This window comes from Equus asinus, chromosome 21 (assembly GCF_041296235.1).
Source record: "Equus asinus isolate D_3611 breed Donkey chromosome 21, EquAss-T2T_v2, whole genome shotgun sequence".
Lineage (NCBI taxonomy): Eukaryota > Metazoa > Chordata > Mammalia > Perissodactyla > Equidae > Equus > Equus asinus.
In genome coordinates this window covers 84,727,745-84,746,887 of record NC_091810.1, presented here as the reverse complement: position 1 = coordinate 84,746,887, position 19,143 = coordinate 84,727,745, and the positions used below count along the sequence as shown (strand labels likewise).

The 19,143-nt window shown below is 48.6% G+C and overlaps 1 protein-coding gene across 11 annotated transcripts in view; it reads right to left on the bottom strand.

Moving 5' to 3' along the window:
• Nucleotides 1–19,143, bottom strand: part of MRAS (muscle RAS oncogene homolog) — a 58,673-nt gene that overhangs the window by 9,424 nt on the left and 30,106 nt on the right. For all 11 annotated transcript variants that reach the window (XM_070493395.1, XM_044754379.2, XM_044754380.2 and 8 more), the window contains one exon: nt 1,510–1,663. In XM_070493395.1, coding sequence (XP_070349496.1) covers nt 1,510–1,663 — 154 coding nt within the window. The remainder of the gene's footprint in view (nt 1–1,509; nt 1,664–19,143) is intronic.

Sequence of the window (19,143 nt, the reverse complement as noted above, 5' to 3'; positions counted from 1 at the left end):
CCCTCCACGGCTCCAGGATGGGGAGAGGGGCCCTGGGGCTGCTGGCTCTCTTGGTTTGAAGCCTTAGGCTTGCTGCAAGGAGAGTGAGGGGCCCCCCGGGAACTCCCTTGCTCAACACTATCAGCGAAGGTGCCACTGGGCTGCTGGGCCCGGGCTGGGTTCCCAGACCGGCTTCTTCCCATCTGGGTCACCCTGATGCACCAACCACGCCATCAGCAATGGCTCGTGAAGAGCACCAGGGCCAGGGGCTGGCCCACCGCTGGTGCTCGGTACATGGTAGGTGCAAAATCGGGACAGCTCCCAGGAGAGGAAGGGGGATCGAGAGGCATGTCTGCCTGAAAGATTCCCATTGACATACGGGGTCACACTGCTGCCCCAAAGTGAAGGAATGCGGGTCTCACAGCATCTTCGGCAGCACTGGGTATTTTCCTCAGAAATATTATAACGTGACAGGTGAGAAATGGTACATTATTATTTCTCCTTGCACTTCTTTGATTAGAAAGACGGTTGAATATTTTCCCACATCTGAGTCATTTGTTTTCTCTCTTGAGATTTCTACAGTCACCGGCTTGACCCACATTTATCTCTTGAGCTTTGTGTGTGTATGTGTGTGTGAGTGTGTGAGTGTGTATCTGTTTACCTGGCAAAGTTATTAACCCTTTGCCTTAGGAATAGGTGTTGACTGGATTTTTCCATCTTTACTAACATTTGCTCAAAGCTTGCTGTTTTCCTGTTAGTTCATCCCTTTACTTTCTTTACATTGCCTCTTTAAGATCCAATTAACTGAAAAAATCAGTTAAAACATGCTTCCAATTATTTAACTACTCCACAGACAGCAGTCTGCCATTATCCACAGTTTCAGTTACCTTTGGTCATTTGCAGTCCAAAAATATTAAAAGGAAAATTTCAGAAATAAACAATTCATAGGTTTTAAATTGCATGCTGTTCGCGCTGTCTACTCTGTCCCACCCGGGGCGTGAATCATTCCTTTGTCCAGCATACCCACGCTCTACTGTACAGGAAAAAACGTGGTCTACACAGGGTTCGGTACCATGAGTGGTTTCAGGCCTCCACTGGGGGGTCTTGGAATGTATCCCTGGGGATAAGGAGGGACCACTGTAATAATAGTGAAAAAATGAGACTTTATTTAGGGGCTTGTAAATCTCGCAAATTGGAAAATGTTTCTGGAGAGAAAATTCACTTTTTCTTTGAACGTAATAAAATTTGGTTAAATTGGAGCTGAAAAACAGAGATATTACTTCTGATTTCTCGCTTCATCTGTGGGGACGGTTCAGGAGAGATGGCAGGGAGCTGACCCCTCCAGGCCTTGGAAGCAGCTGGCCCCAAAGAACTAGGGCAGGAATCAGAGGGATCAGGTCCGACTTCAGCTCTGCCCTCAGTGCCTCAGCTTTTGCCTGAAAATCTCAGAGAGGGAGAGACAGACAGACAGACAGACAGAGGGAGCCTGCTCTGAGCAGGAGTCGGGAAGCCCTGGCCCGCCGCCCTCACCTGTCCTTGACGCGCAGGATGAGCTGGTGGAAGCGGTCCACGTGCTCGAAGCTGGCCTTGTCTGTGACCGAGTAGACGATGAGGAAGCCGTCCCCCGTGCGCATGTACTGCTCCCGCATGGCGCTGAACTCCTCCTGCCCGGCTGTGTCCAGAACTGGGGTGGGATGAGGCCACTCAGGGGCTGTCACCACCCACCCTGGAGCTCCCCTAGCCTGCAGACCCCCACGCTGCTCCTGCTGTCCCGACTGTGGCTAGCGCTGAGCTGTCCCCACAAGAGGCCGCTGGAGCTCCCTGGGCTGTGCTGGAAGAGACCTCAGGGCCAGGTTCTGACGGACTTGTTTGTGGACATACCGATTCCAACCCATGGTGCTTCCTGGGCCTTAATTCTCTGTCTAGAGAAAAGCTTCTTCAAGTCAGTGGTCGACTCTGCTATAAAACTCCACCGGAGTCCCCAGACCTGGGCGTTGGATCCCTGCTGCAGCCCTTACAATGGAGTCAGGGGCAGTTACCTGACTCTCTGAGCCCCACTTCCTCCTCTGTAAAATGGAAACCATGCCTCCACCTTGTAGGGCCTAGGGAGGAGGGGGAGAGCACCAGGACGTGCCTGGGGGCAGCCCTGAAGAGGCCATCCTGGCCAGGCAGGGTCCTCAGGCCCTGTGTGGACAGACACCAGGCAGCCATGGGGAAGGAGTGGCCCCCAGAGAGCCAGGGTCACTCCCTGCCTAGGATGGGGCTGTCACAGTGGTGGCGGGAGGGGAAGCTGGGGCTGGCAGAGGGGTGTTGGGAAGAACCATCTCAGCACAGGCTTTCCCCCACCCCATCCAGCCCTCCCACTGCCCCACCCCATGAACTCCTGAAGCCCACTTGCCTTCAGCTTCCTTCCTGCTGAGATACAATGCTCACCCCTGCCTGTTTCAGAGAGGTCATGTCCACAGCTGGGGAGCGGGTGTCTCCCTTCAGACGTGCAAGCCTGACCTCCTCACACCCTGCTGAAGCCCTATGGGGGCATGAAGTCTGAACCCCTCAGTGTCCCGCAAGCCCTGCCCACTGTCTAACCTCCCCATTCTCCTAGGTTGCTCTACTCTGACCAGACCCAGCTTTCCCGCTTCCTAGGGGCAGCGGAGTAGCTGGTTACAGATTTTGGAGCCAGACACCTGGGCTGAGTCTGGCTCATTCCCAGAGTGTGACCCTGCCCAAGCTTGCTTCTCTGTGCCTCCATTTCCTAAAATGGGATCATCAGGGTTGTTTCCAGTTACTATTCTGAAGGAAAATGTGGCGATATAGGGGACGAGAGAGAATGGCTTTGAGGGCAGTGGCTGTTTATGATGAACGGTGGCATCATATACTGAGGGGGGACGACTGGGTGACAAGCAGGGTTCGGGGGCTGTTTCTGAGAACCTCTCAGACACCTATGGGGATTTCAAATAGGCATTTGGAGACTTACGTCAGGAACTAAGAAAAGAGGGGCAAGAGACACAGGTGTGGGAGTCGTCAGCTATCCCGTACACCTGGGAATCCACATCTCAGGCAGGCACCCTGAGAGAATGCCCGAGAATGACGCTGTCCCCACAGCCTGTCATCCCTGCACCTCCTCCCGAGTCACTCAGCGTGTCAGAGGGGCAAGGCTTGGTGGACACAAGGACCCGAGATGTGCCCCAGACGTAGAAGCGGCTCACGGCTATTCTCGCTCATTCCTGTGGACCTCATTCTCTTCATGTACGAAATGAAGGGCAGGGCTTCTGGACCTTCAGGTGCTTTGAGCTCTGACATTAGAATCTGATCTGGATGTAAAACGAAGGGGCTCAGAGAACAAGATCTACAGCTAAGGACCAGTGGGGAGACTGAAGCAGTGTCCCCAGTTATTTCCCAGGAGCAGCTTCACCTGGAGGGAGAGGAGCCTTTTTTTCTAAATAAACCCCACTCAGAACTGCAGTGAGAAAACAGAAGGAAATGGCATGGATTTGGCTGAAGTGGGGATGAGAAGACCTGAACTGAATAGCAGAAGACATTTAGGCAATATTGTAGTTAATATACTCACAGATTTTGAGGGTACATATTATCCAAAACAAAAACTACAGATCTGGGATATTTAAAAATATGATCATCCAGAATTAAAAAAAAACTCAATAGGGAGTTGAAAGTCAAAATGGACCCTCTGGAAAGGAAAAATAGTCATTTCAGACGTTCAAGGTCTTAGAAATTATATTACCCACGCTTTCTAAAAGAACTCTTGGAGGATATACTTTAGCAAAGTGAAAAACAGATCCATAAAAGAGACAGGTGAGTGGTATTATAAACAATGGCAAGCAAACAACAAAACATAAAAGTTTAAATAAATATCGTTACACAATTTGAATAGAATGAATGACGGATTAGAACCAAAATCTCTGATGATCCATATATGAGGGTGGAGGCCGGGGAAAAGGAAGCTACTACCAAAGTTCCTGCCTCATTTGGGAAGACGCTAAAGATACTGACTACATCGATGCTGACAAAAAATAAAAGTATACACACATGTACATATATAGAATAACCACCAGACTAGAAATAAAACTCAAAACTTCCTAACTATTAGAGGAAAGAAAACAGGATAAAACAAATGGGACCAATCCAATGAAAGGCAAAAACAAAAGAAACAAAAATAAGAAAGCTAAAAAAGTAGACATGAAACAAGATGGCAGAAATAAATCTATGATGCATGACAATAAATGTTGATGGGTTAAATTCACCTATTAAAAGCTGATACTCAATACAAAATCTATTTCTCTGCTACTACGAAGGACACATATAACACAAAATGACACAGAAAGGATGAAAAATAATGGGATAAAAAAGAATACGCCAGCCATATGCATCCACAAAACAGAACTCAAGGCTAACGCATTAAAGAGGACAAACCAGGGTATTTGTAAGAGAAAACGTACAAGCATTGAGAAGTGCCAAAGTCACGAATCATAAGCATTTATGAATGTTGCCTAAAAATATATATGCATAAAAAACTGATTTCTAAAAACAATAGGAATTGACACATCCCATAATCATTGTGGGAGAACTGCACAGCCTCTCAGAGACAGACAGAACAAGCGGGCCCTCAAAAGTAATGATCTTCATTAAATGATACAATTTAAAAACTGAATCTGACAGACAGAACAAACTTTACATTTAAACAGTAAATAAGTATTTTCAAACACACATGAAAGAATCACAAAAATTGGCCATATATTAGGAGATAAATGAAAATTCCAATAAATTCCAGAAAGCAGAAATCACAAAGGCCATGTTTTGTCTATAATGCAGTAAGATCAGAAATTGACAGAAACGTGAGTATAAAAGAAACTATCCACTTGAAAATTTAAAAAGCGTATGTACTGTACTCTAACTCTCCAGTTCAAGGGAAAAGCAAAGCAGAAATGATGATTTAGAACTGAGCAACAATGAACAGAAACAAACCTCTGGTTTGAGGCCAAAGTGGTACTCGGAGGAAAATTATACCTTTAAATGCACTTCAGAAAGCAAGCAAGACTGAAAACTAACTAAGCATTTAAACCAAGAGGCTAGAAAATGAAAACTAAAATAAAAACCAAAGAAAGAAGAAATCATTAATAAATGTAGAAGTTAAGAAAATGGGAGGACGGAAAAAGTAGCTAGCTGGCATCTAAAAAATCAAAAGCTGATTCTTTGAAAGGACCAATTACAAAAAAAAAACTTTTGCAATTCTTGTCAGAGAAAAAAAGAAAAGACAAATGAGCATTTGGAATGAGAAAAGGCCTATGACTATGGATATAGATATAGATGTAATTATGAGAGAAAACTATATACAGTTGGATAGCAATAAATTTTCAATTCTCGAAGAATTGGATGAGTTAAGAAAATATAAATGAACAAAGTTGGCTCAAGAAAATATGTAAAACTTGAACAGGCCAATAATTATAGATGAAACTGAAGGACAGAATCTGCCGCACGGATGGCACAAAGCTATTCTTGTAATCTACAGATTGTTCCAGAGCACAGAAAACATAGGAACTTTCCGGTTCATTGCGGGAGCCTGGTATAATCCTAGTAACAGTCTGGACAGGAATAGCGTGTGGGTGCGTGGTAACCGCCAGGCCCCTCCCATCTTTGGGGGACAGAAGCAGCCTACACGTGGGACCACAAGAGGTGTATTGAGTCATCTATTTGCCAATTATTTTCTGAGCACCTACTCTGTGCCAACCACTCGGCTTGGTACTTTGGGTGATTAAAGAGTAAGACGCATCTTGTGATCCAGGCACTTAGAAGCTGGCTGGGCTGATACTTAGAGAAAAATAATAATATGGGATAGAAAGTGATACATACTTTCTGAGATCTAGGGAAGAAGGCGCCTTCAGCTGGGAGGGATAATGGAAGGTTTTCAAGAGAGGGGACATTTATCCTGCCCCTGAAGGAAGACTAGAATTTGACATAAATAGTTGGGGCTGGAGGAAAGGCCTTCCAGGCACAGAAACAGCATCAGCAAATGCGGGGAGGCTGGAAAGAACAGAGCAGCGAGGAGGCTGGGTGCTGGGGTAAAAGGTCGGAGCCGGGGAAGAAGTGGGAGAAAGAGGAGACAGAGAGCCCAGAGGCTGGGGACCTTGGATCCTAAAGTAGAATGTCTGGACCCTGTGGGCACAGGGAGCTACTGAAGGTTCAGAGAGGGGCGAGATGTGGACAGAGGAGGGTGAGTCTGGCATCAAGGAGGGAAGGGACTGGAGGAGCAAATGAAGACGTGGAGGAGGGGCTCGGGCAGAGAAATCAGAGCATGAGCCAGGCAGGCGTGCTTGAGACAGAGAGGAAGGAATGAATGCGGATGCACTGAGAACACAGACCAGAGAGAATGGCTGTGGGGGCCCAGGGAGAGAGGAGAGTTGAGGGCATCTTGGAAATTCCAAACCATGGGCCCCGGGAGGACAGTGCAACCAGGGAGGAGGAGGTGGGGCTGAGCTGGCCTAGTCTGGTCTGGGGTCCAGCCCTCCCCTCCACACACATACACCTGGAAATGCTGGTCACAGGCCCCTTGTTAGCAGCTTTGCCTCCAAGGCTTCCTTCGGGAGGCTGAGGACAAGAGGCAGCAATGCTTTTAACTGCCTGCGTTCCCCACGTCTGATGTCATGAAGGTAGGAGGACTCCCGAGACAGAAAGTATTAGTCACTGTGGGAGAAGAGGTGTTCTGCCAGTGTGTGTGTATGTGTGTGTACGTATTTATGTATGTATGCGCGTGTGTGTGTGTGCGTGTGTGTATGTGTGAGAGGGACAGACAGACAGAGGCGGCCAGACTGGGGAAGGAGGGAGAAGAGAGGAACAGACTCTGGAGACAGAGGGTCAGTGTGGGGCACCTCCGTCTGCCCTGCCCAGTCCTCCCACCTGGGTTGATGGGGCAGCAGTGTTGCTGAGGATTTCAGTGGAAACCCGGGGGCTGCTCTTGGATCTTGCAGATTTCAGAAGCCAAGCTCCACGTGCTGCTGTGGCCCGGGGGCCCAGGCAGGCGGGCAGCCAGCATGGAGGGGGCACCAGCCTGGATCCCTGTGAGCCCTCTTCCCCCTCCTCTTGCCCCCTTTCCTTTTCCTCTCTCTCCCTCCCTCCCTCCTCTCCCTCCTCTCCCTCCTCCTTCTCCTCCTCCTCTTCCTCCCCCTCCAGGGCTTCCAGAGGTAGGCAAACTCTGGCATGGGCTCTGGGGGCTCTGATGTTGGCCCGCAGCCCAGGGTACAGTCCAAGCTCTTTGGCTGAAAGCAGTCCCACCCACCACGTTCCTGCTGGCAGCACGTGCTGCCCAGCTCTATACACACACGCCCTCTCATCCTCTTCACAGCCTCGGAAAGAAGGTTTTACAGCCCCTAGCACAGATGAGGAGACTGAGGCTCAGGGAGTCCAAGGGGTGCGTTCAAGGCCACACGCAGGGGAGGAGCGCACTCCAGTTTCCCCAAGGCTCAGCTGCCCGGCCGTCCAGTCTTTTTTCTCCAACCAGAGGGTGTGGTTGTGGCCACCAGAACCAGCCTGGCTGTCTCATTCTAAGCCTTTGCCCAAGCCATGATCTCCACCCAGAGTGCCCTCCGCACGGCTACCCTGGCCGCCCGCCGCACAGCTGCAGTCGCCTCCTCTGAGGGCCCCAGCCCCTGGCCTCTGTCTCTGAACCCTTCCCATTGTGTGTGTCATCTGTGCCTCTGGGCCTGGCTCAGCTCCCCACCATGGGGCAAAGCCCGAGCAAGGAGCCCGGCTTTTGTTTCCCTGGGTCCCACAAAAGCTTCAGCATCCAATGAGGGCTGAAAAAGTGCTTGCAGAAGTACTAGACAAATGACACACATGCAACAGGAAAAGCAGTTCTTGCATTCAAACAGCCCACGCCACCTTTAAGGAAAATCACTAAAAACTGACTTTTTGTCTTCTATCATGCACCCTTCAGGGTGAAGTAAGGGTTCTGGACCATGAAACAACAGACGTGATCATTTCTAGAGATAACATGCCTCCAAGGCCCATGCCCGGGGTTTTGACATCTCTCTCGTGCACAGAGTGGTCTAGACCCGCTGTGGGAGGCAGGAGTGGTTATGCCTATCTTACAGGGGAGCCAGGTGGGAAAGCCTGCACCCTGCCTAGGAAAAGACTCAAAAGAAAAAAAAAAAGCCGCCTCATTAAGCATCAATTGTGATGAGGGCTCTTTACTGTTTTAACTTGCACTCCCACTTCTGGGTAAGGGTGTGCATGGGGCAGGCTGGGTGCATTGACTGTGCTCTGTTCCCAGAAAAAGGGCTGCTTTCTTCTTCTCTAAAGTGCTGGCAGCATGTGGAAGGCCAGGCCACTGGGGACTCTCTAAGTGGGCGGGAGCTAGAATCCTGTGGCAGGCGCCAGCTGGCTCCCTGGTGACGGGGGAAGATTCCCTCTGGCGGTGGCCCCAATCTCCCAACACGCTGACTTCAGGCCGACATCCGGGGAGAAGTGCTGGCCACCAGCCCCGTGTTCTCGAGGCCACACTACTGCAGCTGGGGGAAGAGAGTGAGGAGGTCTTCAGAGAGGTTTTCATGAGGTCCATGAAGCCCAGGGCTTTGGGGGAGTCTTACAAGAGCCTGCTCCCCCTCAAATGTTGCTCTCAGGGAGGCAAAAGAAGAGAGCGGGGAAAGGGCAGCAGAGGGTCTCAGGTGTGTAACAAGGAGCCCAGGAACAGGCAGGGACAAATGGAAGGGCCTGCCAGTGGAGAGGGACAGGGAGGCAAAGCATGGTCCTACAGCCCCAATTCCACCTCACAGCCACTCGCGGGGCCAGCGTCTTACAGGGAAAGAAACTGCTCAGGGCCATGCTGCTAATGAGTGGTAGAGGCAGGATCTGAACCCAGGCCAGTCTGGGTCCGAGTCTTGCTCTGCTCCTGGCACGAGCTGTCTTTGAATGAAGAGCCAGCAGCAGTGTCCCCAAGGCCTGTGAAGAGAAGCAGGTCTACACGGAGGGCTGAAGACAGAAGGTCCCAGGTATGCAGAGGTGGAAGACAATGGCCTGGAGGCTATGCTTCATACACCCACCCCCACCTGGTCACCCCAACCCCGCCACCTGCTCCACACCTGTCCCTGGGCAGTCACATGTGGCTGGGAGGAGAGAACTCACGGCTGTGCCAGCCTGGTTCCCTTGAAAGCCCTGAGCACCAATGTCCAGCGCCTCTGGAGGACCCAAGGATTCTAAACACACGCCTATCCAGTCACTCCCCGACTCCTAGGGCCACTGTTTCCCGCCGCCTCCTCTCTCCTCCAGCCTCCACTCCAAGCTGAGGATCTGAAACAGAGACCGCCAGGAGCCAAAGTCCACAAGCTTCCAAATCAGCCTGCTCGGGGACAGCAGGGCCTCATGCACCACAGGTGAGGAGGGTGAAGTGGTGCGGCCACTTTAGAAAAGAGTCTGGCAGTTCTCAGAATGTTTAACACTGAGTGACTACACGACCTAGCGATTCCATTCCCAGGCATGTACGTACCCAAGAGCAGGGAGAACACACATCCACGCCAAAACCTGCGCCTGAACACTCACAGCAGCATTACTCACAACAGCCCAAAAGGGGAAACAGCCCAAATGGCCAGCGGCTGATGAAAGGATAAACAAAGTGTGGTCTATCCATATACCAGAATATTATTCACGCCTAAAAGGGATTCAATTCTGACACACGCCACAACAGGATGAAGTTGAAAATAGCATGCCAAGTGAAAGGAGCCCGTCACAAAGACCGCATGTTATAGGATCCCATTTATATGAAATGTCCAGAATAGGCAAATCCACGGACAGAAAGTAGATCAGTGGGTTCCAGGACTCGGGGGACAGGGGAATGGGAATGAGTGCTGATGGGTGTGAGTTTTTTTGGGAGGGGGTGAAAATGTTAAGGAATTAGTGGTGGTTCCAGTGATTGCTGATTTGTGGCTCAATCAGCAATTTGTGATTGCACACCTTTGTGTATTTACCATAAACCACTGAATTGTACACTTTAAAAGGAAGAATTGTACACGTGAATTATATCTCAATTTTAACAACTGTAGGAGAAAAAAACCCACCTCCCTTTCTCTGGAACACAGGCTCTGCCCACCCTCTGGCAACAGTGGATGCACTGGACCCTATACCCTGTCACCTACGCAAGGACAGTGCAGCTACTGTTGTCCCCTCCCTGTCCGGCATCATCCATTTCTCTCTCTATTGGTTCATTTCCATCAGTATGTAAACATGCCATAATTTCTTTCATATTAAAAAAAAAGAAACAAAAATAAAGCCCCCTTAAATTAAAAAGAAAACCCCAGCCCCCTGACCCCACACCTTTCAGCTGCTGCCCATTTCTCTATTCCTCTTTACAGCCACACTCCTTGGCCTGTCTATTCTCACTGCCTGCTCTTCCTCTCCTCCACTCTCTCTTGACCACTCGACCAAAATTGATCTTGTCAAGCCACCTGCGACCTCCACGTCACTAAATCCAATGGGCGCTTCTCAGTGCTCACCCACGGGCCCTCCCCAGCATCTGACACAGTTGCTGGCTCCCTCCTTGTGAAGAGTCTTCTTCACTCGGCCTTGGGACGTCACGCTCTCTCGGTTCTTCTCCTACCGCAGTGACTGGTCCTGCTCGGTCGCCTCATCTCCCCACCATCTAAACATTGGTGGGTCCCTGTGCTCAGTCCTGGGGCCCCTTCTCTAACCATTCACTTCCTCGGTGATCTCTCATCTCGTGGCTTTATATGTTGACCCCCCAATTTCCATCGCTGGCCTACACATCTCCCCCGACTCCGGACTCAGACATCCAGCTGCCGGTTTGACTTCTATTTGTATGTGTGAAAGGCACCTTGGATTTAACGTGTCCAAAATTAGACTCTTGATTTCCCCCCAAAACTTGCTTTTCACCAGTCTTCCTAATCTTGATCAGCATAAGTCTATTCTACCAGTTGTACAGGCCGAAGACTCTCCCCTCTCCCCACCACTCCATCCCATATACTCCACCAACAAATCCCATTGTTTCCTCCTTCAAAGTACGGCCAGAATCTAACTCCTTCTCACCACCTCCATCACCAGTGCCCCAGTCCACCATCAGGAACCTCTTAACCGGTCACCGATTCTGCCCTGGTTCCCCTGTGGCCTATTCTCCACAACTTTTAAAACATCAGTCTGACCACGTCCCTCCTCTGCTCAAAACCCTCCAATGGCTTCTTATTTCCCTCCAAGGTCCTAGGAGATCAGTGCCCCCCAGCTAGCTCTCTGAGCTCTCTTCTTAGAGGTCACTTACTCTGTACCCTGGCCTCCTAGTTATTCCCCAAACAGGCCAAGCACAGCCCTGTCTCAGGGCCTTTGCACGTGATACTCTCCCTGTCTGAGATTCTCTTCCCCCAGGTACAGGCACAGCTTTCTCCTTCAGTTCTCTGCTCTGACATCACCTTATCAGGAGGGCCTTCCCCGGCCAGCCTACACAAGATAACAACCCCTTCCCCACTGTCCCCTTCCTTTAGTTTGCCTTCTCCTCCTTCACAGCATTTACCACCACCTGACACATCACATATTTGTTACTCCTCTGTCCCCCCATTCTAACACAAGCTTCATGAGAGCAGGGACTTGACTTTGCCAACTGCTGCATCCTCAGAGCCCAACAGAGAGCCAAGCACACAGCAGGTACCCAAAAGTATTTACTGAAGCAATTCTTGAACACACTCATGCACACAGGACTCAGGGGCCACTCCACACATCACTGAGGGAAAGGCAGCTGCTCCAGGTCAGGGGCTCGAGCCTCACTCCCGGACCTCCCCAGATGCTGGCAGATGGGTCGGGGACCCCTCATCTCTACACGGGATGGAGCCAATTCCAAAAGCACCAAGCCACCCAATTATAGTAATATAAACCATATCAGAGCAATCACAGCAACAATAGCATCTTCTGAGGCTGACTATGTGCCACGGCCCTCACAAGGGACTTCACGCCCTTCCTCACTCAACAGGCAATGACTATGCACCTAATAGGTGCCAGCTCCAGGCTGGCATCAGAGATACAACAAAGGTGGGCAAAGGACACAGTCTCTCTCCTTGAGGAGCTTAACATCTGTATTGTTTCATTTATTCTTTGCAACAACTGTGAGGGTGTATCCCATTTGGGACACAGCCCACCGATGAGGGTGCACCGTCTTGGTCCAGAGGCTGTTTGTGCCCAGGGGAAAGAGGAAACCCCCGACACTCCAACCTGGGGCATAGTGAAGACAACAGACTGACAGTGGCTACACGGGTCTGGAGCTGGAGCATCACCCAACACAAGGGCAGATAGGTGAGATCCCGAACTTATCAACCGGGCTGGTGCACTCAGCCGGGAGAGGTCACGTGACTTCTAACAGTGCTCAACACGAAGCTCTGAAATCAGGACAAAACCAAAATGAACTGCAGGAGTACAGGACCTGATTGTCTGCAACGGGAGTAGGAGGAAACCAGCCAGGGTCTGGGGTGCTGACAAGCTTGCCAGGAGCCCAGGCTGTGCGGTGCCTTTGAAGGGGGAGGGGTACACGCTGCCCTCACCCCTTCATCACTCAGCCCCGCTGAGCTGACTCCAGGCACTGGCTGACGGTGGGTCCCTCTGTTCCCAGGATGGCTAGTCGGGCTCAGGTGAGCACAGAGCCAGATTAAGATGCCTTGCTTTGGGGTCATAGGGAATGGGGCTCTAATCAGCTGTGTGACCTTGGACACGTTACTTCCCCTCTCTGAGTCTTAGTTCCCTCACATGCCATGGCCTGACCAATCAGAGGGCTGCCGGACAGGCGGTGGAGCAGGAGGTCTGGGTTTCCAGGGAAGGGCCCTCGGGGACACAGGGCAGCAGCAGCGATTTTCCAATGGCTCGGAAATATTTCACCGTTGTTTCAATGGGTACAGCAGCACTGGTGCATACTGGCTGATGAGCAGCTGTGCTCACCTGTGAAGTAGAGATGCTAACCTCAATTGGGCAGAATTGTTACAAGGATGAAATGAAACAATCCCTGCAAAGCCCTTAGCATGGGGTCTTGCCTTCTAGAAAAGTCTGCTCAGCAGTAACAGCTGACGCTGCTCTGAGGGCAGCAGCAGTGAACGATGGTTTGGGGGCAGATGTGGCCTCAATGTAAGGAAGGGTTTTCTATCAGGAAGCACTGCCCCAGGCTCCTTGGGTACCAGTGAGCTCCCTGTTACTGGGAGCATTCAAGCAGTCATGGCTGATGGAACCAGGACAGAGGGTCAGGCAGAGGCCTGCAGGGCTGGATTTCATAATCTCAGGCCAGTGACCATGTTCCCTCATAAAGGAAAGGAGGGAAATTTCTCCCACATCACTGCTGGCAGGAAAAGGGGAGGATGGGTGGAAGGACAGGCCGGCTCTGCTTGTACCCCATTCTTAGTTGGGGGCCCCTGGGGAAGTGCCTACTCTGAAGCTGCCCTAAGGGCTGCTGAGCACAGAGGCCTGAGTAAAGCCCTTGCACAGAACAAACTCCCAATAGATGTTCCTCTTCCTCTTGCTGCCCTTCCAATGTCCTCCCCCCGCCCCCTCCCTCTCCCCAGGAAAAATGTGGATTCAAGTGTTCAGGGAAAAGCCAGGTCCAGGCCCCTCTGAGAAGACAACAGCACTTGTGTCTGAGGTTTGGGCATAAGCCAGGGTGGAAATGTCCCAGCCTCTGAGGGTGCAGGAGGAGAGCCAGGGCTCTCACTCTTTGCAAAGACTGAGCCCTTGCTGGGGATATAGGGGAACAGAGTGGCTGCTAGAGCTGAGCCCAAGAGCCCCTAGGTGGAAGGGGTATTGGGAGACTCAGGGCCCACTGTTGTTCTCTGTTGGTGGTAGAAAGATACAAGGTTCCAGAGGCTGGTGGGGCAGGGGTGGGGCCGGGAGCCACATGGGTGGGAAGGCCCAGAAACACCTGCCCCTATTGTAAGTGGGCAGAGGATGTGGTCAACATCCTACCCTGCAGGCCCGAGGCCTGGGCCAAAATAGGAGGCAGCAGGACAAAACAGGAGGTTCCTGGCAGAGGAAAGAGGCTGTAGGCCTGGCTGTGCCTCTAGGGGAGTCTGACCCTAGGCAAGTCACTTCTCCAGCTGCCCCACAGCTTCCTCAGCTGTAAAGTGAGGGCTGAGGAGCCTTCCAACCCTGACCTAAAAGAACAAGTGGGCACACAAGAACACCAAGACAATAGAACCGACGGCAGGGACTGGAACAGACATTAGCACACCCACGTGCACAGCAGCATTAGTCACGATAGCCGGAAGGTGGAAACAACCCCAATGTCCACTGCTGGATGAAAGGATAAACAAAACAGATACACATACAGTCAAATATTATTCAGTCTTAAAAAGGAAGGAAATTCTGACACATGTTATAACATGGATGAACCCTGAAGATACTGAGCTAAGTGAAATAAGCCAGTCACAAAAGGACAAATACTGTATGATTCCATTTATGTGAGGTACCTAGAGGAGCCAAAATCATAGAGACGGAAAGTGGGATGGTGGTGCCAGAGGCTGGGGGTGGGGGAAGGGGAGTCAGTGTTTAAGGGTACAGAGTCTCCTTTGGAGGAGATGGCTGGAGAACAATGTGAATGTACTTAATGCCACGGACCCGTACCCTTCAGAATGGTTATGATGGTAAGGTTTATGTTATATATATTTTACCAATAAAAAGAAAAAAACACAAAACCCCAGGACTCAGCCTAAGGCTTGGGTCTTCCTGACTGATGAAGCCTGAGAAGCGGGGTGCGGCGAGTCAGACAGCTGAAAGCCAGGGCGAGGCGGCATCCAAAGCCAGAGGCTGGAAGAGAGGGCCGGAGAGGCGGGAGGTGGGGGAGCTGACGCAGCCCCACGGCAGGGAGGTGGGGACCAGACGGTGAGGAGGAGACGTTCCCAGGGCTGGGCCCTTAGCAGCGGAAGGTGAGACAAGGGTCCCGAACCCTTGTGGGAAGGAACTCAAAGCTCCAAAGCCGCGGGTTCCACAGACACTGCCGCGTCTGGCTGCTGGCCCCTGAGGTCAGCTGTCTCCTGTCTCTTAGATTCTGGGAGGACCAGGGCAATGAGATTCCTTGAAAGAAAACTAGAAACAGGTTTGTAAGTAAGTGGGCAGCCTTTGAGACTCCTCAGCGTGAAAACCCCAGAGAAGGCTTCCTGAGCAAGCTTACGGATCTCTGACCTGAAAGTCCCATCAGGACAGGAGCAGGGGGCCCTCTGAAGGCCCTTGGGCAAGGGGTGAGAAGGGCAGGGAGTGCGTCTGTGAATCCTGGTAATCCAGGTCACATCCCTGCTCCGGGGACTTCAACTCCCATTCCGGAGACACAGGGACCAGCTGTGTGAGGTGGGAGAGGACCGTCCCACCCAACCAGAAGGACAGAGACAAGGGGAGTTCACATCACTGCTGGCTGTGTAAATCCCTCTGTGCTTTACTTGTATGCAGATAACAATAGCGGCTACCACAATAGTGTTTGTAAGGATTAAGAGAGAACACACGCGGACTGCTTAGCACGGGCCTTCCACACAGTAATTGCCCATTAACATCATTATCGCCATTGTAATTATCCTCCTCTTCCTCCTCCTCATTCAGCTGCCATGCTTTTGCTCTTTCTGAATCTGGAAGAAGAGAAAGCTCAGAGTCCAGAGTACCTGGAAGGCATCAGAAGCCTATCACCGCCCCTGGGATGGCGTGGCCTCCAGGGAAGCAGAACCTCCGGGCTCTGGATGCCCAGGGAAAGTCCTGTCCATCCCAGGGCTGCATGTCACCCCCAGAGGAGATCAGCTCCAGAAAGGGTCAGAGTTACACTTGAGCCTAAATGCACCCAGCCCTTGATTAAAGTTCCCAAAATATGGGGCATCCTTTTAAATGCCAGACTAATTAATACTCAGCTGTACTGTTCTAAGGCTTCTTTTCCTAATAGAAGGCCTATTTGAGTAGGGAAGTGTGCTAACGGGGAATCCAGTATCTCCTCCTGAGGAAGGCCTGGTGGGTAAGGCCCTAAGTCAGGCCTGACTCTGGCTGCAGGATTAGGGGTGGAGCCCCCAAGGGGAGTGCAGGAGCTTCAGAACGCGGGCTTCACGAAGTCATGCTTATACAGGAACGCCGCAGCCACGCTGCCCCTCTGCCACCACGACTGTTAGAAGCGTTATCACGAAACCTTCCTAAAAACCACCCTTGAGGAAAACTTTTTTTCTCGGAAACTGACCTAATACCCAAAGTTACTTAAAACAAAGTTAGCAAAGTTTAAATGGCTGAAGAGAGAAATAATATTTATTGAGCTCCAACTATGTACCAGGCATGGTGTTAGTCTGCAACATGAATTGTGCAATGTTTTTCAGGATGTTTGCTGTGAGAATGGTCCAGAACGGTGTGTAAAACTTCTCCCTTTGGGAATCCCTAAGGATAATATGTCCTACCAACATATATGTTTGCAAATGGAAGGTTCTTCAAAGTCTCGCTGTAAAGAAACTATTTACGTTTTTTAACTCAGTATATCCCAAAGTATGGTATATATTCGAATGGGTGATGCATTAGATGGTTTTAGAAAGTGCATAAATGTAAGTTTTAAATTTTAATAGTTATATGTATTTATTTTAATGTGAATTAGAAAATAATATATCTAGCACATCATACCTTTGACCAAACATATATTGTTTAGGACTCATTCACTCATTCATTCCAGAAATATTTACTGAGGACTTGCCATGAGCCAAGCAGGGTTCTAGATGCTGTGGATATAGCAGTAAATAAAATGAAGGCCTTGCTCTCAGAAACTGTATTTTAGTGAGAGAAACAAATAAGTATACTGAACTAATATAAATACATGTTCTAAGAAAAGGTAGACTAAAGAAAAAGACTTGGCAGGGGACAGAAACACCAGGGGTGGGGTGGGTACTAGAGCAGACGGTTTGGTCAGGGAAGACCTCTTGGAGGAAGCGACCTTTGAGAGGAGACCTAAATCAGAGAGAATGCATTTCTGCAGGAAGCATCCTCTAGGTAGAGAGCACCAAATGCAGAGTCCCTGAGGTGGGCATGTGCTTGGGACCTGGTGGGACTGTCCAAAGTCCCAGGGCTGCAGACAAGCCCCTGAAGGGTAGTGCTCAGTAAAATCAACAGATAATTCAAATACCATAATGTTCACCCTTTAAAGAGTACAATTCAGTGTTTTTAGTATCTATCCAAGGTAGCATTTTTTTAAAGTGATGATGTGGTTCTGGTTCTGGCCAAGATGGAGTAACAGGGATCAGATTTACCTTCTCACCTAAAACAACCAAAAAACAGATAAAATATATAAAACTGGTTTTCAAGACACTGACACCAGGGAACGAAGGACAATGATCCCTAAGAGATGGGTACAAAAGAGGTGAGGGGGATAAAGAACGTCGTTTTACACTAATAAAAGGGTCAATTCATCAAGAGGACGTATCAATCTTAAACATTTATGCACTTAATACCAGCGTGTTCAAATACATGCTGCAAAAACTGTCAGAACAAAAAGGAAAAAATAGGCAAATCCTCAATTATACTTTGAAATTCAATAACTGACAGAAGAAGTAGACAGAAAATCAATAAGGACATAGAAGACAGACAACACTATCAACCAGCTTGATCTAACTGACATTCACAGAACACTCCACCCAACAACACATTCTTTTCATGTGCACATGGAACATTTACCAAGACAGACCATATCCTGGGGCATAAAACAAGCCTCAGCAAGTTTTAAAGAATTCAAATAATATACTGTATGTTCTCTGACACAATGAAATTAAAATAGAAATCAATGACAGAAAGATCTCTGGAAAATTCCGAAATACTTGAAAACTAAATGACATACTTCTAAACAACATACGGGTCAAAGAAGATATCAAAGGGAAATTAGAAAGTATTTTGAACTGAATGAAAATAAAAATACAACATACTAAAATTTGTGGGATACAGCTAAATGAGTAGTTAGGGGGAATTTATGGCACCAAATGAATATCTTATAAAAGAACAAATGTTCAAATCAATGACATCAGTTTCCACTTTAAGAAGTTAGAAAAAGAAGGGCAAATTAAATCTAAAGTAGGCAGACAAAAGGAAATAATAAAGAAAAGAGAGGAAATCAATGGAACCAAAAGGGGGAAAAAAAAATCAATGGACTAAAAAGCTGGTTCTTTGTAAAAATCAATGATAGCCAACCTAGTGAGGAAAAAAAGATACAAATTATCAATATCAGGAATGAGAGAGGTAACATCACTACAGATTCTACACATATTAAAAGGATAATAAGAGAATATTATGAACAACTTTATGCCAGTAAATTTGATAACTTTGATGAACAAATTTTTGGAAGACACAAACTGCCAAAGCTCACTGAAGAAGAAATAAATAACCTGAATAGCCCTACAGCTGTTAAGGAAATTGAATTTGTAGTTAAAAACCTTCCCACAAAGAAGACTCCAGGCTCTGATGTCCTTATAGGTAAATTCTACTAAACATTTAAGGAAGAAATAATACCAATTTTGTCAAACTCTTCCAGAAAACTGATGAAGAGAGCATACTTCTCAATTCATTCTATAAAGACAGCATTACTCAGACATTACAAGAAAACTACAGACCAATACCTCTCAAGAACATAGATGCATAAATTCTAAACAAAATTTTACCAAATCGGAAAGTCACAAATATGTGGAGACTAAACAACATGCTACTGAACAACCAATTATTGAAGAAATTAAAGGAGAAATCAAAAAATATCTGGAGACAAATGAAAATGAAAATACACCATACCAACTCATATGGCATGCAGCAAAAGTGGTCCTAAGAGGGAAATTCATAGCAATACAGGCCCACCTTAATGAACAAGAAAAACCTCAAATAAGCAATCTTAAACTACACCTAACAGAATTAGAAAAAGAAAAACAAACAAAGCCCGAAGTCAGCAGAAGGACAGAAATAATAAAAATTAAAGCAGAAGTAAATGAAACTGAAACCAAGAGAACAGTAGAAAGGATCAATGAAACTAAGAGCTGCTTCTTTGAAAAGATAAACAAAACTGACAAACCCTTAGCCAGACTCACTAAGAAAAAAGAGAGAAGATTCAAATAAATAAAATTAGATATGAAAGAAGAGAAATTACAACAGACACCACAGAAATAGAAAAGATTATAAGAGAATACTATGAAAAACTATATGCCGATGAAC